This window comes from Fukomys damarensis, unplaced genomic scaffold (genome assembly GCF_012274545.1).
Source record: "Fukomys damarensis isolate Sample0158 unplaced genomic scaffold, DMR_v1.0_HiC HiC_scaffold_37, whole genome shotgun sequence".
Lineage (NCBI taxonomy): Eukaryota > Metazoa > Chordata > Mammalia > Rodentia > Bathyergidae > Fukomys > Fukomys damarensis.
The window spans coordinates 582,247-583,585 of NW_022900949.1; the positions used below are offsets into that span (position 1 = coordinate 582,247).

Here is a 1,339-nt window from a genome sequence, read left to right on the forward strand (position 1 = left end):
AGGTTTTTTTTTTTTTTTTTTTTTTTTTTGAGACAAGGTCTTGCTACTTAGCACAGGCTGGCCTTGGACTCAGGCAATCCTCTGGCCTCAGCCTCCCAAGTGCATGGACTTCCGGTATGCACCACCACGCCTAGCTCCCCCAAGAGTTTGTGGCATTGCGGGCCCCAGCTCCAGGCAGCCTCTCTGGACCCCCAGCGCCTGCCCCTCCACCTGCCCTGCCCACCCCCCAGGGACACAGAGGCAACTTCACTCTGTGGTTTCGGCCCCGGTTGCTCCCACGAAGCCTCCTGCACGTGGTGGTTTCAATTCCACCTCACGGGCCTCCGGGGACGACCCTGCCTGCCACAGCCTCAGCCCCCACTCAGCGGGAGGACATCTGCACTGCGCAGGGCAGCGGCCACTCCCACCGGGTCTGGGTCAGAGCTCACTGGGAGGGCCTGGGGAGGGGTCGCTCATGGAGGGCGTCCTGGCGCCTAAGTCCCGTGACTGCAGCCCTAGGTGCGCATACGTGCACACGTGTGTGTGTGTGCGCGTGTGTGTGTGCGCGCGCACACGCCCAGCGCTGGAGTGGAGCCTGGGTCTCCTCGCCGCTGAGCGCCGCCCCCTTAGTTTTATTTTTGTTGTTTTGTTTTGTACCAGGGATCAAACTCGGGTCCTTGCGCTTTCGAGGCAGGCCGCGAAACCACAGAGCTCCATCCGCAGCCCGCTCAGAGTCCTGCTTTGAGGGCGGACCCTAACTCCGGACCCTCCTGCCTCGGCTTTCACCCCGCTCCGCTTCCGCTCCGCATGCCCAGCGCAGGGTACAATGCCACCCTCCACCCCGGGACGGGCCCCGCCGAGGGCGCCATGGAGGACAGGGACTCCGGGTTTCCGGCAACGCCCTTTAATCAGGCCTCGGCGGCCAGCGTGGGCGACTCCCTGCCGCCGGTCTTTTCCGACGGGAAGTGGGGGCGGGATCACTGCTCGGTGACCTCTGGGGTTACAGCGTCGAGTGCTTCTCAAAGGGCACAGACAGGAGGCGCGCAGCAGCCTCGTCCAGGAACCAGCGCAGCGTCCCTGTGTGCGGCTGCACCAGCGCAGCCGGCAGTGGCGCCCCGTCCTTGTCCTCCAGGATGCGCTGTGGGGAAGGGCGGAGGGGCGCAGCCTGGGACCCTGGGCCCACAGGAAGACCCGGCTCCTTTCTGTTTTTTTCCTTTGGTTTTTTTGAGACAAGTTCTCACTGTGTAGCCCAGGCTGGCCTGGAACTCTCAGCACTCATCCTGCCTCAGCCTCCTGAGTGCTGGGGTGGCAAGCGTGCACCACCACGCCCAGCACTGTTTTTTGGTTTGGTTTTTTTTTT

The 1,339-nt window shown here is 63.3% G+C and overlaps 1 protein-coding gene across 1 annotated transcript in view; it reads right to left on the minus strand.

The window, feature by feature from the left end:
• Positions 1-865: 865 nt before the first annotated feature.
• The window catches only part of Pgls (6-phosphogluconolactonase), an 8,230-nt gene continuing 7,756 nt past the window's right edge, over positions 866-1,339 (minus strand). Inside the window, exon 7 of the mRNA XM_010644379.3 lies at positions 866-1,117. Within this exon, the coding sequence (XP_010642681.1) occupies positions 980-1,117 (138 nt within the window). The 3' untranslated portion in view covers positions 866-979. The remainder of the gene's footprint in view (positions 1,118-1,339) is intronic.